The 17,850-nt window shown below is 55.9% G+C and overlaps 1 protein-coding gene across 2 annotated transcripts in view; it reads right to left on the bottom strand.

Annotated features, from left to right (window-relative positions):
- Window positions 1-432: 432 nt before the first annotated feature.
- USH1C (USH1 protein network component harmonin) overlaps window positions 433-17,850 on the bottom strand; it is a 46,089-nt gene continuing 28,671 nt past the window's right edge. Inside the window, exons 17-27 of one of the 2 annotated variants that reach the window (XM_028516026.2) lie at window positions 16,543-16,659; window positions 15,539-16,021; window positions 12,178-12,297; window positions 11,061-11,111; window positions 8,404-8,445; window positions 7,825-7,878; window positions 7,407-7,506; window positions 4,655-4,761; window positions 4,171-4,173; window positions 3,216-3,271; window positions 900-2,155 (exon numbers count right to left, since the gene is read on the bottom strand). In XM_028516026.2, coding sequence (XP_028371827.1) covers window positions 2,032-2,155; window positions 3,216-3,271; window positions 4,171-4,173; window positions 4,655-4,761; window positions 7,407-7,506; window positions 7,825-7,878; window positions 8,404-8,445; window positions 11,061-11,111; window positions 12,178-12,297; window positions 15,539-16,021; window positions 16,543-16,659 — 1,257 coding nt within the window. In that variant the 3' untranslated portion in view covers window positions 900-2,031. The other variant, XM_036029105.1, reaches the window with a different exon arrangement.

A 17,850-nucleotide genomic window follows, 5' to 3' on the forward strand; every position in this document is an offset into this window, starting at 1 on the left:
AGTTGGCCCAATCAGATTCTGCCTTGGGAATCTGGACTTGGAAACTGAGCCATGTGGTGATGATGGAACTACAGCTGAAAGGTTGTCTAGAGTTAGGCAGAGATTATGATGGCCATGTTCAGGCTGAGCCCTGGGGAGGCAGAAGAGGCTGGGGGCAGAGACAGGGGGCTTAAAAAGAGATACTGTAAACCAGAACCACTTTCCACTTCCAATTCTAAAGAGGCCTGAAGACACCTTGTCTCTTTGGCTTGGATTTCCATGAGATACCTATACTGGTATCTCATGGAAATACCTTCACAAAGATACCTTTGTGTCAGGCCCCAATATCAGCACTGGGTTCTGTTTCTCACTCTTGAATAGGTGCCAAAATCTTACGGTTTTTTTATTTGACAGTCTTGAATCTGCCGCCCAAATTCACACTCCCCCTTGAAAGCTGGAATTGAAATGTTTATTTTATTAATGAGTTCAGAGTAAAGTTCATGGCAACCATCTTAGCAGGAGCAGCAGGAGGAGCGAGAAGAGAGGGGTGGAGAGAGAGAGACCTAAGAGGCAGGCCCTACTAGATTTCAAGGGAGGAATCTCCCAGGGCTGGGAGAAACCAAATTCACAGGGCCAGAGAGAAGACATGAGAGGTTGGTTCCCGGGGGCCCTTTGCAGAACGGTTGGCTGCCCTCTTGCTCAGAGGCATGGCCCGAGGTGCTCCTTATGCAGTGCTTCTTTGGGGCCAAAGACAGTCTGAAACCTCTGGGCACTGGCTGCTTCCAGGGTGCCTGCAGGTTGGCGTCTCTCAAGGCTGGTTCCAGGCTTTGTGTTTGGAAGGTGGGTCCAGAGCTCACTGGCTTCTAGGGGTGAATTTGGTTTCTCCTTCTGGACTTCAGAAGAAGGTCCTGTGGGAAAGATGAAACAGACCAGGAGGGTGCAGTCCTTGTGGGTGCACACTCAGCACAGGGAAAGGCCTGACCAGAGGGAGTCCCCTGGGGGGTACAAGGCCCTGCCAACCTCTGGCAGCCCCCTTGGTGCAGGCCCCTGGCAGCTACACACCAGCCATAGCCACAGCACACAGGAGGCCAGGGAGAAAGCAGAAGTAATACCTGGGATGAGGTCGGGGGGAGACCAGGAGGCAGAGGGACTGGGTCCCTCACCAAGAGCAGATGACAAGTGACAGAAAACATAGGGCCACTGAGGCCATCCCAGAAACCGCAGCATAATAGGCCTACTGTCTTGGAAGCATGGGGCCCTTATGTTTTGAGGAACTTGTGATGGAAAAGTCAGGAAGTCCAAGCGTGGGTCTGCCCTAGATGCTGCCAGCTGTGGGCTTTAGGCCACACCCAACACCAGTTTCACAGGCCCCTGCCAACTCTGTCCACGAGCACAGCCCTGTCACAGGGTGGGAAACACCCCAAAGCTGAGCTCCACAGTGTCCCACAGATAAGAATCTGGAGCCAAGGGAGAGAGAAGGCACAGAGCACAGTTTGGTCTGAGCAGGGCTCAGGCCACGACAGGTCACAACAGGACATGAACAACCTCAATAGGCCAACCCTGGTTCTTTGGACCAGCCTTAAGTGCCTCTTAATTGCCCCGACTCTGTCCAAGCATGGGGCATGATGGGGCAGGGCTCCCAGGAGGCAGCGCCCCCAGGGAAGGGGAAACCCAGGTTGTGCTTCCTTTGGGCTCTCCCAGCCCATCCTGCCTGGTTGGAAGCACTGTTGGTGCCCAGCAGAGAATGGTGCTCGAAGCTCCATCCTGCTCATTAGTGTGCTGTGTGGGACCTGGGGCAGGTCCCAAAGGCTGTGGTGAGTCAGGGTGCCCAGGGCCCAAGCACACTACAAAGTGGGCTCTGAGTAGCTCCCATGAGCGGGAGGGCCTTTGAGTCTGACAGAATCCCAGTGCGGCCAGCAGCAGGCCCGGGGGGGCACTTCAGAGACATGCACCCCTCCAGACACCAGTCCAAAGAACCTGCCGACAGCATGGGCAGCAGACGGCCACTACACTCAGCATGGACAGACGGGGCCCTACAGCCCGCCTGCCTATTCACCATGGGGGGCTGCCAGGCTCCAGCTGCAGGAAGAACCCGTGCCTAAGCACGGGAGCACGGTCTTCAAGGAGCTTTCGGACCGGCTGGGGGCTTTCGGCTGCAGAGGAGGGAAGAGAAGAGCTACATACACAGAGCAGAGCAGGAAACACAAAACAGGGCTCAGTTATTCCCAGGCAGAGCTCCACCAGGCTGCTCCCTTCACTTGGCTCCTGCCTAGGCCCTGAGTTCTAGAATTAGTTGCTACAAGACCTTGATTTTTCCAAGATGTGCATAGAACTCAGCCTCTGCTGCGCATGGGGAGCTAGCAGGTACAGCCACACCTGGCAAGCAGAGGGGTAGGGAGGTGATATGGTGAGATGAGGATGGAGGTTGGATACCACAGAGGCAGAGAGAGACAAAGATGGAGACAGACAAAGACAGAGAGTAAAAATGGATGCAGAGACGCAGAGCCAGAGAGATGCAAACAAAGGAGAGGGCAAGAAAGAAGAGGGAGGGAGATGAAGGGAAGAAGGATGCAGGGGAAAGAGAGATGCAGATGGGAGAGAGATTGCTAAGAAGGCTTGAGGAGAGGAAGGAGTAGAGAGTGACAGGGAGACAGAGAGAATGAGACAGGAACCCACACAGATACAGAGACAGGGGTGAAACAGAGAGAAACAGACAGGGAATCACAGAGAAAGACAGAGATTGGGCCAAAGCTATCCTGCCAGTGGGCCCAAAGCCTGTGGTCCTAGCAGCTTAGAGGCTCAGCAAGAGGAAATGCAGTTACCTACCTAGCAGACCTTGCAGAGAGTAAAAGACAGGAATCTTTAAGCTAGCTGGTGATGGTGCAAGGGATGAAGTTCTGAGTGGGGAATCAGAAGTCCTGAGGCTTTTGTACCAACCTCATTGTTTACTCGGTCTGAGGCTTTAACTTCTCTGGGCCTTAGTTTTCCATATATAAAGAAGGATTTGGACAAGACAGTCTTGGAGGCAGCTCTGACAATGCTTCAGGACAGTGACCTAGTTCTAGGCTTTTCTCTAGCTTGGGTGCTTTTGAGGAGCAATTACTACTAGAAGCTGTGTGCTTGGACCATTCCTTCAGGCTGAACAGAAGCTGGGAGTGGGCTGGCAGAAGGTAGCCAAGATTCTGGAGGGTGAGAAGACAGGGGAGGTGGTGGGCCAGGCTCCCACACACACTTACAGCTCATCATCGTACTCCTTCAGGGGAGAGACAGCAATAACAAGGTCGATCCAGTCCTGCGGGAAGAAGGTATGTGACTCTGGGGCATGCTCGGGTATTGATGGCGTGTGTCCCTGACACTCCATTCCTGTTCCTGGGCACCAGAGACCAGCATCAGCTGGCTGGAACCTCTTCCCATGGGAAGGTAGACCCTGGTGGGGCTGGAGAACCCCCTGGTGGGATGGGTCTCACTGTGCAATCCTATGATCTGGGGAAACTTCCAGTCTCTGAGGTTTCAGAACCACAGAGGCCAGCGTGGCCAGGTCCCTGAATGACACTAAGTTCCCAAATACTTATCTGTGGACCAGGGCAAGGCAGCAGCCTCAGGATCACAGGGGGAATTTCTTAAAACTCTAGACTCATGGACTTGGCCCCTGGAAATCTGGGGTAGGTCCTGGGAAACATTATTTTTAACAAGGTCCCTGGGTCTTTCTGATGTACACAGCCAATTAGAAAACTTCAGGCCTAGCTTTCTGATCCTAGTATATTTATCCTCTCAATGGATCACTGCCATCCTTGGCTTATCCATCACCATCCATCCTTGGCTTGGGTATACCCAATAAAAGGTATGTGCACTATCACTGAGCCTCTCTACCGCGTAGTAGCTCTTAATATTGACCTGAAATCTCTTCCCAGGACCTCCCTTCATCCAATCCAGTCCTGCTCTCAAGGACCACCAAGAACACTTCTGCTCCCTCTACCCTAAGGCAGCCCTTCAGATAATCAAAGACAGTCATCGTGTTACCCGTAAGTCTTCTCTTGTCCACAGCCCTGAATGTGGGTCCCAGTCCCATCTGGTCAGCTTCCTCGGCTCTGAACTTAATACCTCAGGCTCGGCCGCCTGCATACAGTTGCATAGGTTGTGCATTGCACAACATGAGTGGGCCCCATTCACGCCGTGTCGGTAGGAGGGCACCCCCTCAGATTGTGCAGTGCACACAGCCTGGGAGATCTCGTGTGGTGGCCCTGACCCAGGGGGGTATCCATCTCATGGGCAGAGAACAGACTACCAGCAGCCCCTCCTCCACTGTGGACCCTCCACTTCCGTTACTGCTTTCTAATGGCCCCAAGCACTCTCTTGATTCCTGGTCACTGTGCACTTAGAGAAGACGGTCAGTTTTTTTCTGGGTGGGTTGTCACAACTGGACATCTGGAGTCTGTGCCATTTGCATTTTGGATTCAAGATGAGGAACGGACATTTATTTTTCTGAATCCCACATTGTCAGATTGAGACCACTGGCTGGCGGGGGAGGGAGGTTGTGTGGGTGTCACCCAAGAGTTGCTGGGACCCTGGATACCAGCCCTGGGAGGGGGCACCCCGACTGTAAGGCCTGGCTGCAGAGGCCACGCTGAGAGGCCAGCAGGCAAGGGAGGGAGGCAGGGAGGGGGCCCAGTCTTACCCCGTGATTCCAGGCCTTCTGCAGGGCGGCCTCGGCCTCAGCCAGGGTGTAGTCTGTCACGATCTTGCCATTGATCGCCATGACCTCATCTCCTTTCACAATCCCGCCTGCAGGGAGGGGAGGCTGATTGGCAACTGGGCCCTAAGTGACACACGCCTGGCCCACTGGGTCACTGTTGAGCTGCAGCAGGAGCCTGAGTCCTGGGCTCCGAAGGCTCACATGGGTGCAGAAAGCACAAGGGGCAACAGTCCACCAGGTTCCTCAATGGGCACTTCATTCCCACACCATCCACCCGCCCTCACCCCGTCCTGCAGACTAGGGACAGCAGAGGTGAACCCTTTCTAGGGGCCTCCGCTATTTCAGAGGGAGGCAGACCTGCATTCCTGGAGAGGCCACTAGAAACAGGAGCTAGTTCTGTGAGCCGTCCTCTCTGGGCTCCAGACCTGCTGGTCTGCTTCAGGCCCTTGAGCAGGTCGAGCTCTTTCCTGCCTCACATGCTGTACCCCCCGGGACACTTGTCCCCTCTCTCTTTCTTCTCATCTGCATCTGAGATGTAACATCTCCTCCCTGAAGATGTCTTCTCTACATACCAAACCCCCCCCCCACTTGCTGTGAAGCAGATTTCTCTTTTTATTCTCTCACAGTATCCTGGTCTTTTCCTGTAGAGCACATTTCACAATTTGTAATCATATGTCTGTGGACTGATGGTCACAAGCCATGACGAGAGGACAGGGAGGATCCTTTTAGCTCAACATCCCCAGCACAAAATAGGAGTTCAGCAGCTACTTCCTGAACTAATGAATGATGGTTGGAGATGTTCGTGGGTGAGATGGCCTGGGATCTAATAAATGCGGGCAAAGCCGAGTTCTAAGCTAAATAGTCATTCCCTGCAGGACTTGTCAGAACAAAGACTGTGCTAGTATGTACGTGGCTCTCCACACAGTGGGGAGCTCGTGATTGGTTTCCTGCACATCTTCAGCTCGGAAACATTCCCCCCACCCCAGTCCCAGTGTTCTCAGAACGCTCTCCGGCTTAGTTGAATCAGATCACCCAGAAGCAGCCTGGCGGGCATGAAGGCCCCTCAAATGGGGCGTGTGCTGCTGAAGGTGGCGGCCTAAACACCTGCGCTCCTGGGGCAACTTCTCCCAGCTGCTTGCCTGTCCGGAGCAGTGCGGGACCGAAGCGTGCACAGCAGTTCCCTGTGTACAGTACAGTGCGCCTGGGGAGGGGGCACTTCCACCGTCTCATTTTGTACAAACTCACGGTGGGGCCGAAGGGCCAATAAGGTGCTGGCTGGGCTCAGGCTTTGTATGGTGGGGGAGGGCCAGGAAAAGTCAGCCAGCCATCCTGGCCCTCTTTCCCTGCTGGACATGGCAGACGGGGGGCTCCCTTGGCCGAGCATCAACCCACCCCCCAGCTGGCACAGAAATAACACAGAGGAGGAGGGTGTGGGCAGGGCAGGCCGTGGGGGGCCACGGCAGCTCCCTAGCTGAGCAGCCCCTGTCCTGGGCAAGTCCTCGGTACCCCACAGGACCCCACAGAAGCCTGGCTGCCAGAGGCCGGATGACTTTCCTGTCACGCCACTTCTCCCTCCCTCATGCCCTCGCCCACCCTCCATTCTGCCACCTTGGGCTTGGGACAGAGTCTGACTCCGGCCTAGACTGCCCAGGAGGGGTCTGATGAAAGGACTCCCTGCACTGGCCCAGAAAGGCCAGGGGCCCGGGCCTCCTCCTTTGAGGACACCCATACACCTCCACAAAGACCTGGGAGGACTGAAAAGCCTGCTGGACTTGGGAGAAGAAATCACCAGTGGTGAGGTGTCAGATGCTGTCTGACAGGTGAGTGGGTTGATAGTTTGCAGCGTGGGCCTGGGCTGGAGGCTGCTAAGGCTTCCCTCATCAGCATGAGGGTGTTTTCATGGACGAAGGATAAAGGCAAAGCAAGAAGACCGTGCCACAGACTGATGCAGGCTGGGAGGGGGCGTCCTGCCTCTCTGGGAGGGGGCCGGGCTGCGGAAGGCAGAGGTGGCCCTTGTGCTGGACAGTGAAGCCACATGACCAAGCTGCTGTTGGCTCTGGAACAAGTACTTAAACCTCCTCATGCCTCAGTTTCCTAAGCTGTAAAATGAGAATAACAGTACCTCATTCGGCTGTTGTAAAGATTAAAGGAGTTGATATACACAAGTGGCTGAGACACAAGGTGGAGTGCCAGGTGCCCCGAACAGCATCTGGCCCACTGTTGGCTCTTATCGTTATCAGAAGGATGGGTCAGGTTCTGATGGCTTGTCTCCTGCCCTGGCATGTGCTGTCCCTACTTCCCGGAAAGCTCTTCCCCACTGTCACGGGGGGTAACACTGACTTATCTTTTAAGGCTCAGCTTAGGCATCACCCTTCTAGGTAGGAGCCTTCCCAGGGGCCCTCTTTCCCTTGGTGGGTTGGGGGCCCCTCAGAGTTCCCACAGCTTCCCCCACCCCCCACCCTAGTCCTTTGCCAGCCCTCTGCAGACCACACTGTCCTTGTTTTCACCGCTAGATGGGGGCCACTGGAGGGCAGGGGGGCATCTGGTTTGGCTGTGTACCAACAGGCCTGGCACCATTGTGCACCCACAGGCGACATGTGGGACTGGGTGGATGGATGAGCTGGAGGGGCATTCTTGAGCAACCCACTCCAAGCGCGCAGCTGTTGGCTTTCCTGCAGAGCCCTGTGTAACCACCATGCCGTCCCCAGACTGGGACAGGGCTGCTCCCACTCACCATGCCGCTCAGCGGCTCCGCCCTCATAAACAGCCGAGACGACCACCTTGCCGATCGGGGAGTCCACACCGCCTTCCAAGGCCAGGTCCAAGGCTCCCTCCTGGTTACAGGCAAACAGGCCTCAGCGAGCCAAGCAGACATCGGCCTGTGGGCACCTGGGCGCCACTGAGCCTCTCGACAGGGCCACACAGAGGACAGGAGGAGCCACGGGGCCGATGGCAGGGCCATCAGGGAGAAAGAGAGGGCCTGGGCGTGGGGTCTCACCACAGGAAGGGGCATCTTCCGAGGGAGAGAGGAAAATAGTCAGGATCTGGGGGTTACCTAGGAATCTCTTCAGAGTAGGAGACGTAGGGGACCAAGATGGGAGGGGACAGGAGCAGAGAGGGGGCAGCTACCCAACCTTCAAGGGCCCGGGTACCTTCTTAATGCGCAGGAGCCGGACATCCTTCCCTAGGATCTGCTCTGGGGTGAACTGGAGGGAGAGGCAGTGGGGGCATTTTGAGTCGGCCTGAAGGATGAGGGTGGGACGGAGGCAGGAGGGGAAGCCAGGCACCTTGGGACACTGGGCCCCACAGAGGACACGGACAAGGGGAACTTTCCCAACCCCAGTGCCATCAGTCTTCAAATGGGGGGCCCAGGCCCCATGGGGGACACAAGGGCACACCCACAAATCCCAGACCCATTCTTCCTGGGTGTATTGTGAGACCGGTGAGGGCATGCCTTGTCAACACACAGCACAGTACCTGGCATGTGGTTGGTGCTCAGTAAGTGTACCTTGTTATAAAACACCCCTCCCTCCACCCCCAATCACACTGGGATGCCCTTTGAAAGGATCCTTCACTGGAAGGGGCAGTGGAGGCCTCCTTGGGGCCCCTCACATGCCCCACCTCATCCCCGGGACCCCCAGGGCCCAGGATGTACCACCACCCAAAATGTTTTATAACCCTCAGCCCCTGCGCGTGGGGTGGCCCCCTGGGGCAGGAGAGTTCTCTCTCACCATGGAGTAGGGGTCAAAGCCCTCCTCATATTTCCGGAAATCCTGGAAGAGAAGGAGAGTGTTAGGGCAACAGATCAGAGGCCCCTGAGGGTCACCGCAGGAACCAAGCTTGGGGCAGAGGAAGACAATGGTGGGTGGCTCAAAGGTAGGGAGGGGAGAGAGGGAGGGGTCAGGTGTGGCCTGGACGGGGAATGCAGAGAGGAGGCTGGCAGCCCCAGCAGCCAGAGCGCCCCTGCCCAGGGAGAAGCAGAAAGCTGTGGGAAGCGCTGGGGGAACCCAGGCTCTGGACCGCGCACTGTCCCAGCTGGGTGAGCATCTCGGGCAGCAGGGGCACCAGCTGACATCAATCCTTTGGACCCTACCACAGTTCCTCCAAGTGCCCTGCGAGGCCAGGTCCAGGCTCTGGGGGAAGAAGTCCAGCTTTCCTCCACCCAGGGCTCTGATCCCAAAGAAGGACCAGCAATGCTCAAGAGACCGCTCTTCCTGGGAATCGGCCACAAGACGATGGCGGGCAGGGAGCAAAGGGAGGTCAGGCACCCAGAGGAAAAGCGGGAAGCCTGTGCTTGCCCATGTCCAATGTCGTTCTTAATATAAATCTCATCCAGAAAGACTGGCGGCCTCCCCAGAGCCTTCACCAGGGGAGGAGGAGAGAGGACTTGCAGCTCAGAGGACCCGGCTTGGTGGGGGCTGTGGCGACAGTACCCCCCACATGTAGAAACAAGGTGGTGAGAAGGGAGAGGGGGAGGGCCAGAACTTTCCCAGGAGTCACACAGAGAGCAGAGGCCCAGGGACCACAGGCTGAGGGGCCAGGCACATGTAGCTTGAGAGCAGCAAAGCCTCCGTGAGTCCCCACAGGAAGGTGGCAGCAAAGGAGTGGCCTGGCCAGACTGAGTGAGGCCAACCCCGGCACTCAGTTCGCTAGGCCACAATAAGTGTCCCCTGGGGCCTGCGGTCAGCACCGTGGGGAGGGCACGTGTAGTAGCCGAGCTCCGGGCATGACACCAGGGTCAAACATCAGCAGATGGATCCCTGGGCATCTGTCTGTCCTCCTTCCTCACTCGTCTTCGTCACCCTGGCTCAACCCCCAAAAGCCAGGGAGACCCCCCAGGCTGGTCTATGGGTGTCAGGGCCGCAGATAGAATGGACACAGCAAATCCATGGGCAAGAGAGCTTACTAGGCAGGATGTGGAGTCAGTGCTCTCTCACCGAGGGCCCTGCCCGCCCCTGGCTGTCCCTGCCGCACACCCAGCAGTGCTGGCTGAGGGCCTGAGAGCCTTCCCCGCCCCGACAGTGCTGGGGCACTGAGATGCATCTCAGGGGTACGCCTTGTGTAAATTTAGATCAGAGACTTATGAGCCATGATAGCTGGTCCGCCCTTGGAGAGGGAGCCCAACTCTTCATCCAAAAGATGGAGAAACTGAGGCCCGGAGAGGTGACATTCCTGCCCAAGGTGACCCAGTCAGTGGGCAGTGGAGCAAAAGCTGGAGTCCCAGCCTGGGTCCTCGGACTTCTCACCTTCCCATCTGTCTCCCATTGAGACCTGTGTGCGCCCCAAACAACATGGCCCTTAATACATTGTATGCAGGAAACGTATTTATACATTTTACGTTGACTGGTGGTAGAGCGCGCGATAAAAACTACCCGCAAACAATGTGTTAAATGTCTGTTGTACAGTCACGGTGCTTTGAAGAGCAGAATGGTGCAGCATCTAGGAGCCTGACCCCCTGGGTTAGAATATGGGGTCTGACGCTAGCTGTGGCCTCATAGATGTGTTTCCTAATGTCTCTGCTTCTGTTTCTCATCTGCAAGATGGGCGATACTAGCACTTAATTTCTAAGTTGTTATAAAGTGTGAATGAGTTAATACAGTCTTTAGAAACAGTGCCTGGCGCAGCACACCTTCTGTTAGCTCCCGCCCGTCACTGCCTGGTCTTGGCCTGGCAGCAGCCTCCTCTACAGACCCCTGAGTCTCACTGTGCAGCTGACACCTCTCCTTAGCTCCCCGTCTGTAGTCATGTTAGTGTGCAGTTGGGGGGTGGGTTATCAGGGAGGAGGCTGGCTGCAGGATCTCCCTCCATCTGGGAGTCTCTTTCAACCAACCTGATGGCTGGTTCTGTGGATGAAAGGAGATGGGGACGATAAGTGGCTGCCTGCCTGACACCACTCATGGACCAGCTAGGACTTCTGCGGCCCTGTGCACAGACACACCCTGGGCAGATGGAGGACCTGGGCCACCACTCCCCCCACTCAGTACCAGGTGAGGTTGGTTTGAAGCTGTGCTGTGCCTTGAGGGGACAAGACTGGGAAAGAGGCAGGGAGAAACCTCAGGTACCTAGGGCTGGAACAAGGCTCCATCTTGATCTCTGTGACCCTCTGAGGGTTCTCTCTGCCCTGTTCCTCTTTGACCAACCAGCGGCCTAAGGGCTGAGTCCCCAGACGCCCAGCATGGGGTCCAACAAGCCCAACATCCCCACCTGATACATGACCCTCCCCAAACCCTGGCTGTGGTCATGGGGACACAGCTCTGGCCCGAGGCTCTCGGCAGATGGCACTTGGGGCCACTTGAGAGCCAACCAGCGCTCCCAGAGAGAGAAGTCAAAGTGGGAGGCACAGAGGGTGGCAGGGAGGGCCACAGACACACAGCGGGTATCATTTTACGTGTCTGAACGCTGTCTGATAAACCACCATCCTCTTCAACATCTCCTGTGGCTGCCAGGAAAAAGAAAAATTCCATGCTGGATGTTACTAACCGATCTCGCCTGCCCCCTGGTGCCAGGCCCTGGGCCTGCCAGCCTGGGGCTGAACTACCGGCATCCCTCCCCAGACGGACACAGCCTGGTTTCTGTTTCGGCCCGCACGACCTCCCCAGACACGGCAGCCTCCCCTTTCTAGGCAAGCACACCCCTCCTCTCGTCATTAGCCAGAGAATGTGACACAGATGCCCCAGCAGACTGTCACAGGAGCATGAACTTGGCTCTTTGCGGAGCTGACAAGACAGCTGAGGCTCCATATAAGTATCTGAGCTGCGCAGCACTGACATTTGGATAGGGTTTCCTTGAAGGGAGAATTAGAATTCTGGCGTGACTCTCCTTGCCAAGGGTGGGAGGCCAGTCAGCGGCTGGGGCCCCTGGTGCGGGGCGCGCACGAGTCCCGGCTCGCTCAGCTGCAGGTGACTGAGGGTGGGCAGACCTCCCTTCTGCCCAGGACCACACCTCACACTCCCAGTCCCAGCGGGGAGTGAGACAGGAAATGGAGAAAGGCGGTGGATTGGCTTTGGCTGGTTCCCCATCTGAGGGTGGTCCGTGCCACGCCCTGCCTTGGGGGACCTTGGGGGCAGAGGCCTGAGCAAGTGGAATCACTCTAAGTTTCAGGAGGATGACAACACAGGTAAGGGCTCGGGCTTTGGAGTCTGAGTGACTCTGGAGCGAGTAGAAAGTCCTGGCTTTGCCTTGGGCCCTCGACGTACCCTCCCCAAGCTTCAGGTTCCTTAAGTGTGAAACAGGGATCACAGCAGGTGCCATCTGCTGGACTGCTGTGGGGGTTAAATGAGACCCGGCAGAGCCTGACATGTGTAGGCTCATGATAAGTCTGTTTGGGCAAGTGACGAACAGGAATCGCCATGTGGATTCGTTCATCTTGTGGCCAATGAGAAGGTGAGGAGATGGCACCTGGTGTGAGTTTGTGTCCTTCCTCACTCTCCTTCCGGCAGAACCCAGGGGAGACAGCCTTGGTCTGCTCCTCTGGAGACGCCCTGGAGGGGACCTGGGCAGCTTACCAGCACCTCGGATTTCACAGCTGGCCTGTAGATGAAGTTGGGCTCCTGGTGGACCATGACGGGCTTGGAGATGGTGGACACGCCAGGGCCTCGTGGAGGCTGTGGGCTTGGGCAAAATGTCTACAGAAGTTCGTTTAAGAGAGAGACCCATGTGAGGTCACGGCGGGGGGCCCAGGCCCACCGTGGCACTCTGACACATGTGCAAAGTCACACCATGCCCATGCTGAGCCAGCCTGACCCATTCACCCTGCCAGAGGTCTCAGGGGTATGATCTTCAGCAGAGGGAAGAGAAATCCACTGGCCACAACGTGCTCTGAAGTCAAAGAAATTACGCGGCTATAAGGAATCAATCAGGACTTGAGCCTGATTATGGGGTCACCAGCAGCCACCGTCACTCAGAGGATAGACTTTCCAGGCTTTCTCTCAGTGGCCTTGGATGCCGTTCAGCTCCTCTCTCCCTAAGGGTCCTCTGGTCTGGCTATGGTTCCAGTCCCCAGACTCACACAGGAAGCATCTGCTGTTCCTGGTGAGTGGGCACAGAGTCTCTGGAGGCTGGGGATGGGGAGCAGTAAGGGAGGCATCCAGGAGAGCCAACGCACCGTCTGCTTTGCTCTAACCTGCTTGATCATCTTGGGCAAGATAAATCAAACTGGGTCACAACCCTACCCCAGACGCTTGATGGGTCTCCACTGACCACTGAGCTCCTTGACTTGAAGCCAAGGTCTTTCGGGAGCTTCTCTGTCTGTTTACACTCATCCCTTACTCCTTCTCACTGTCCTCACAGCGCCTAACTTTAACCTCCAAAATGCCCTGAATTCTTGCCTCAAGGCTTTACCTGCCTGAGTGTTAGCTTAGGTACCACTGCCTTCAGGAAGCTTTCCTTTAGCTTTTCCTCTCCGCCCCCACCACTCACCGCAGCGCTTGTGTCCCACCCATCCCCTTCTGGCAGTGTGGTGCTTCCCTGCTTGTCTGTCTTCCCGCCAGACTGCCTTGGGCAGGGACTGGGATGCCTATTCTGTGGTGGTGCTCAGTGCCCAGCATCATGTCTGGCATATAGTAGTTGCTCACTAAACATGTTGCATAACTAAATGGGTGACGATAATATGGCAGGCACACAGGACAATGCCTGGGGTACATAGGGCCCTGAAAACCTTCCCCTGGCAGATGCCGATGAAGCAGGTGCACAAACTGACACAGGTGTTTTTTCCCAGCGCCTGAGACCTGCTGGTGGCTGGGTTGGCAGTGCAGATGTGTGCTCAGTACTGATGACAGCTCACCTGGAGCCGGCAGGGAGGAGGCGGGGCAGGGCTGGGGACCTCGAGCCAAAGTGCTAACTAACAAAACAGCAGCCCTTAGCCCTCGGGTCAGGAACAACCCTGGCTTAGGTGTTGCTTATGGCACTTATGGCCCAGTTTTTCAGAGGCTCCTTGTGTTGGGGAGCTTTCAGCCTTTGGGAACTAATAGTGGGAACTTCGTGGCTCCTGGGTCATTCTGAGAAAGCTGGATCCTGTTTTGAATCTTGACCCTGACTCAAAGGTTGGCAGAGTTTACCTCTAGTCTCAGTTGGCAGCTCCACACAGATTTCTTTGTGTCCTGATTTGTTGCTGATCTCAGTGCTGATCACTGAGCACATACTGTGAGCCTGCCACACTCCTAAGTACTAATTTAGAGTAAGCACATGTGTTACCTCATTTGATCCTCATAACAGGTGGGTGCCATTAGCATCCCCATTTCATGAATGAGGATACCCAGGCTCAGACTGATGCAGTAACACACGTTCAACCTCACCCAGCCCATGGTCAAGCCATGATTCAAGCCCAGGCACTTTTTCTTTGCCACCTTCATGTTCCCTGTCCATGCAATGCCCTTCCTCCCATCCTCCATGTATGGCCACCCCTTAAGGCTCAGCTCTGAAAGCCTGTTACTCTACAGAGGTGCCTGCAACCTCCCATTAGAAGGAGTCTCTCCCACAATGACACCTGACCTGTGCTGACTTTATAGCTGAATCCTGCCTGGTCAGCTGCTCATCCTTCAGGTGACAAAGTCCCGGAGAGCACAGGTGGGCCAGCCTCCCCACTGTCCTTTTCAGGACACTTTCACACAGAGAAGCACAAGGCAGGGGCTCAATCAGTGAATCCTGAATCAAATTTCTGAGGCAAAGCTGCCGCCCATCTTGGTGGGGACCACTCACAATAAAGATTAATTCAGCCCCTGCCAACCTGGTCCTGGCCGAGCTCTGGGGAAGTCGTCCCTAGAACAGTCAGACTCTGTCAGAGCTGCAGGGCTCGGGCCTCACCCAGAGGTTCAGAGGGAGTCCCCTTGAGAGTCCCCTGCGGAGAGCTGCAGCCCTGTCTGCATCTGGCACTTTCCCACTCCCACCCTCCTTCCCCCACGCTTTCTTGAATGCTCTGAGATGCTCCTCCTGCTCTCTGTGCAGGGACTCTGATCCAGGCAGGGAAGGTTCAGGAAAGCCACCGACCAGGTAGTGCTGCCTACCTGCCTCCCCCTGCACCCGCCCCCCGCCCACCCCCCACCGGGCCGCTGACTCAGCCTGGCCCCACAGCTGCTGGAGCAGAGGAATAGTCTGTTTTTCCTTCCCTGGGGTCAAAGCTCCAGGTCTTCCTTAACGATGACCTCTTCCAATATAATCTTTGGATTATGAACAATGAATAAGAAATAGGTCTTTTTTGAGAAAGATCACTGTTCAGCTTCCTGACATCCAAGCAAAAGCTCCCTAGTCTTTTCAGAGCAAATTTGGAGATTTCCAGGAATTCTCCATCTTCCTCTTTTCTGTAGCTGGAAGACGGCCAGGCACTTCTGGGTATTATACTTCAAGCCAACGTAGTTGGCCAGCTCCGTAGAGAACAGTGCTGCAAAGTCCTCCCGCTGCCCCGGACGGTGCGGTTACTGCGTTTACACAGCTCCCCATTGCTCCCCTGCACTTGCTGCTTCCCTGTTAAACTGGGGATTCATTTCCCCATACTCAAGGCGTTCTAGGCCAACATCATATCAAGAAATGAGTAGCTGTGACACAGAGGTCTGGCTGTTCAACACAACCTTCCAAGTCCTACATTGAACATTGTCAGCCCATACTAGCCAAGAGGAAGAGAGGGCAGTGAACCTCGTGCTCATGCCAGCGCCACAGGTGATTCACCACACAACGCAACACTTCAAAGTCAGCAGAAACCACACACATGCGGGATGTCCACCACATGCAGGTTGGGGGATTCATTCCTGGAAAGTGGGGTGGGTGATGTTTCCCCGTCTCCACTCACAGGAGCAGAGGAGGCCATGGGAAACAGCAGCCCTGCCCACTCACTCTTCCTGCTCCCCCACGTAGCATGCAGAACAGGGGCAGTACCTTTGGGGTGGCTGGGAAGCTCCGTTCAGGGACAGGGGAACTGGCGGGCTTCCCACTGTGGTTCTTGGCCTCCCAGTCCTCTGTAGGACTGCCTACATCCCCAGCGCGGAAGACGTGGTTGCCCAGTGCCTCTTCCAGTGCAGAGGGCAGGGGGCGGGTGGGAGTGAGGTCTTGGGTGGGAATGGATGGTGGGGGAGGGATGGGAATGGGGGGCGGGGTGTGTTGCACCCAGGGTGAGGGTGAGGCACTCGCATGGCCTGACGACTGGAGGATAGGGGGTGCTGGGACCTTGGAGGGTGGGTTGGAGGGTGGAGGGTGGGGCATCACTGGCAAGGCAGAGGGGATCTTGGGGGGATAGTAGAACATGTCCAAAGGGATGTCATCCAGGTCAGTGGTGTGGAGGTGCAGCCCGCCTGCGAAGCGTCTCAAGGGTGGGGCCAGGGGAGACATAGAAGACGGGGTAGGCGGGAGCCCCGTGGTCATCTGGGGGGTTGCAAAGGAGTTCTGTAATCATCTGGCTAGTGCTCCACTTCCCAGTACACTGAGTACAAGGCTCTTCTAGTCTGTTTCTCTTACTGATGGAGACCTACCACACTCACACCAGAGCCATGGGGTGTCACTTCTCTGCCACAAGAGCTCATACCAGGCAGCTGGCAGGGAATGCCCAAATGCAAGCAAGTCCCAAGTTATGCCACAAGTGGGTGATAAGTAAGATGACCATACAATTTACCATCTAAACTGGAACACACTTGACAGTGAACATGGCACTCTCAGTAATCACGCCCTAACTGGGACCATCTCAGATAAGTTGGGATTTAGTGGTCACTGTGGAGATAAGCCCAGAAAAACAGATACGTTCCCCTTCCTCAAGAGAGGAAGGGAAGTGAACTGGTAGGGGTGGCCCTGGACAGTGGCCATCCTGCTCCTCGCTGTCCCCAGGGTGGGTCATTCTGAAGACAGCAGTGGGGGCAGCGGGCTATGTATAGAAAGAAGGGCTCTGTTACCTCTGAAATCTCATTCTCAGCAGAGGAAATCTGCTCAAGGCGCGTCTGACAGAGCCTTTCCACCCAATACTGAATCTTTTCCGACTCCTCAAGGTCTTCCCGCTCTGTCTCGGATACCTGGGACCCAAGGCCGCCACAAAAAGGGGAGGAGAAAGGGCACACTCGAGTCACACGTGGGCAGCACACTCGAACCAGTAGCACGAACGCATTTCTTAACCACTCCCCCCCCCACCAGCATACTGTTGGGAGTGTCAGCTGTCTAGAAAAAGACCCAAGTTTGTTTCCCTTGGGCCCAGAGGTGGGGGAACGGGGTGGGGGGGAGAGTGCTGAGGTGCTGAGTCCACTAAAGCCACTTGTAGGCAAAATGAGAGAAGGAGCTAACGCATTGCATGGGATTAGCTGGCCTCCAGGATCCCCACAAACCCTGAGGCTCTTATGATTCTCCAAGAATAGTCCTTCTGTGGGCTCCTAGCACATTCAAAGGATTTATACTTTCTGCCCCTCCCCCGCTTCCAGGCTGCCTTGTCCTCAGAAGTACAAGTTCAATTTTTACATTTTGTAGCTAATTTGTTCCTAATGCCAGATCTAATGCACTTCACATTTTCCAGGACTTCTCTGTTTTTGTAATGTAATCAGTTTAGCGATCTGATTCCTGGGAGCCTTAAAGAAAAGCAGAACCAATAATCTCTCAAACAGCTAGGGAGTGAAGGTCACCCGACTCACCTAGGAAACAGGAATCCCTCACATGGGAAGACCACTTTCGGCTTGTCTTGAAGGGAGCAGCCTTAGCCACATTCCCAGGTTGAAGAGGCCTAGCCCCCCCCCCCCCCCCCCCCCCCCCCCCGTGCTGATGGGATGAGCCTCAGGCTGCTAGCCTGGGACACCCGGCCTGCGCAACGGGGTTAGCCTCTGACCCTGACTCTCAGAGACAAGGCAGTTTGGGGAAACCCAGTCTTGAACTCATAACCTGGGTAGGGGGCCCAGCTGATTCAGATCTAATGACAGGTGGGCTGCCCGGTCTTGGACTCATACTTTGGTACAGTGGGGGTGGAGGGCGCAATGCAAACCTCTGGCCTGGTGTGTGGAGGCCTAACCTAAGTCCTGTAGTCTGGGCAGGGAGCTTAGCCTCAGACTCACACCTGAGCAAGGAGGCCAGACTCAATCCCAAACATATACCTAAATCGGAAGCTAGTCTCGGATGACCTCGGGTCAGCGGGGGGGATGATCTCACTCTCCAGACTAAGGGGTGGGGGGGCAAGGCTCATGCCACCTTTGGACTCCATTGGGGGAGGACAACTCTGGCCAGCT

Source organism: Phyllostomus discolor, chromosome 6, assembly GCF_004126475.2.
Source record: "Phyllostomus discolor isolate MPI-MPIP mPhyDis1 chromosome 6, mPhyDis1.pri.v3, whole genome shotgun sequence".
Lineage (NCBI taxonomy): Eukaryota > Metazoa > Chordata > Mammalia > Chiroptera > Phyllostomidae > Phyllostomus > Phyllostomus discolor.